The following is a 1,471-nucleotide window of genomic DNA, read 5'->3' as shown; positions in this document are numbered from 1 at the left end:
TGAGGTCATCTTCTTTTCTTATTTCTTTTTTTCTTATTGTCAGGTACTTTTCTTTTACATTTTGAATATTTTTTGCTAATATCTTTTTTCATTTCTTCTTAAGCAGCTCAGTGGTTTCCATGTTTCTGAATTAGCTCAGATTTCTTAATTTAAGAAGGTCTTGACTTTCCCCTGAAGCTTTGGTGACCCCTCGTGGGAGTCGGGAACTTTCATATTGGGAACCAGTGGACTTTTGTCTTCAACAGTTGGTGAAATTTTTGGAAACCAGTGAGACACATTTAAGAAAACAGAAGAAACTCACGTTTGTCCTGCAAAGCCTCCAGCTGCCTCCGCAGCTCCGCGTTCTCGCGCTGCAGAGTCTCCGTGAGAGCGGCGAGCGCGGACACGTCCGTCAGGACACAACTGACAACGAGCCCAAACAACTTTAACAAACCGAAACAACAAACAACCGAAACAAACAGAGAGAGAGTGTGTGTGTGTGTGCGTGTGTGTGTGTGTGTGTGTGTGTGTGTGTGTGTGTGTGTGTGTGTGTGCGTGCGTGTTACTCACTGGTACTGCTTCAGTGCGTCCTCGGTGTCGTCCCAGAGCTTCAGTTTGTCCTCAGAGATGATGTTGGACATTCTCTCCCAGAAGTCTCTGTCCTCTGAAGCTCGGACACAGATGTCCATCGTCCTCTGGCTGCACTCAGACTCCGGCTCGCTGTGAGACAGCCGGGACACGCTCTGTCCCTGAGGCCGGACGGGACCAGAGCGCTCCGTGAACTCCGTACGAGGACGCTCCCAGGACAAACCGAGGACCCGCCTGCAGATCAGCGAGTCCAGGTCCAAAACCCTCTCCACCTGCTCCTTCACCTCTTTTTCAGACACCAGCCACACGTCCTTTAACCTTTTAGCATCAGCGACGGCAAAGTGTCTTCAGGACGCGGAGGACGGAAAGAAAGACAGGGTTTGACTGTGCAGTCGGTCTGCAGACAGGTTTCCGTCACAGATTTATGCAAAACTTTATTATGTCTGATATTTAAAAAACTGACTCACTTAATTTGCTTCTCGAGGAGTTCATTTTTCTGGACGGCGCGTTTGTATTCCTCAGACATCTGCTTCAGCTTCCTCTGACCGGAAGCGTCAGCAGCTCGATCCGTCACCTTTTTCTGCACGCTGTTTTTTTAAAACGTTTTTATTTATTTATTTATTTTTAACATCTTTTCCCTTATTTTTTGTCTTTATTTCAGGTAATTTTCTTGTAACCCATTCACTTTTTCCATGTTTCTGACAGTAATCATGCTAATTAGTTCAAGTCTCAGAGGTTTAAATACTTGTGAAAGGTGACGTCACCCCAGATTTCAAGGGGTTAAAACTTAAAAACTATGTGTCAGCTTTCAGGAGCAGAGCGTATATTTACTGACAACTTCTATAAATTATCTATATCTATCTATCTATCTATACATACAAACATATATGTGTGTGTGAAAAAA

The 1,471-nt window shown here is 44.7% G+C and overlaps 1 protein-coding gene across 1 annotated transcript; it reads right to left on the bottom strand.

The window, feature by feature from the left end:
* Positions 1-301: 301 nt before the first annotated feature.
* On the bottom strand, positions 302-1,156 carry LOC121964800 (dynein regulatory complex protein 1-like; the record flags this gene model as incomplete). The annotated part of the gene is made up of 3 exons (XM_042514988.1): positions 1,035-1,156; positions 550-912; positions 302-402 (listed from the first exon to the last, which is right to left on the bottom strand). Coding segments are annotated over exons 1-3 (523 nt in total), but the record flags the coding sequence as incomplete, so codon positions are not given.
* Positions 1,157-1,471: the final 315 nt, after the last annotated feature.

This window comes from Plectropomus leopardus, unplaced genomic scaffold, assembly GCF_008729295.1.
Source record: "Plectropomus leopardus isolate mb unplaced genomic scaffold, YSFRI_Pleo_2.0 unplaced_scaffold17241, whole genome shotgun sequence".
In the NCBI taxonomy this organism is placed as follows: Eukaryota; Metazoa; Chordata; class Actinopteri; order Perciformes; family Serranidae; genus Plectropomus; species Plectropomus leopardus.
The sequence above is the reverse complement of the archived record's forward strand: the minus strand, read 5'-3'. Positions and strand labels throughout refer to the sequence as shown.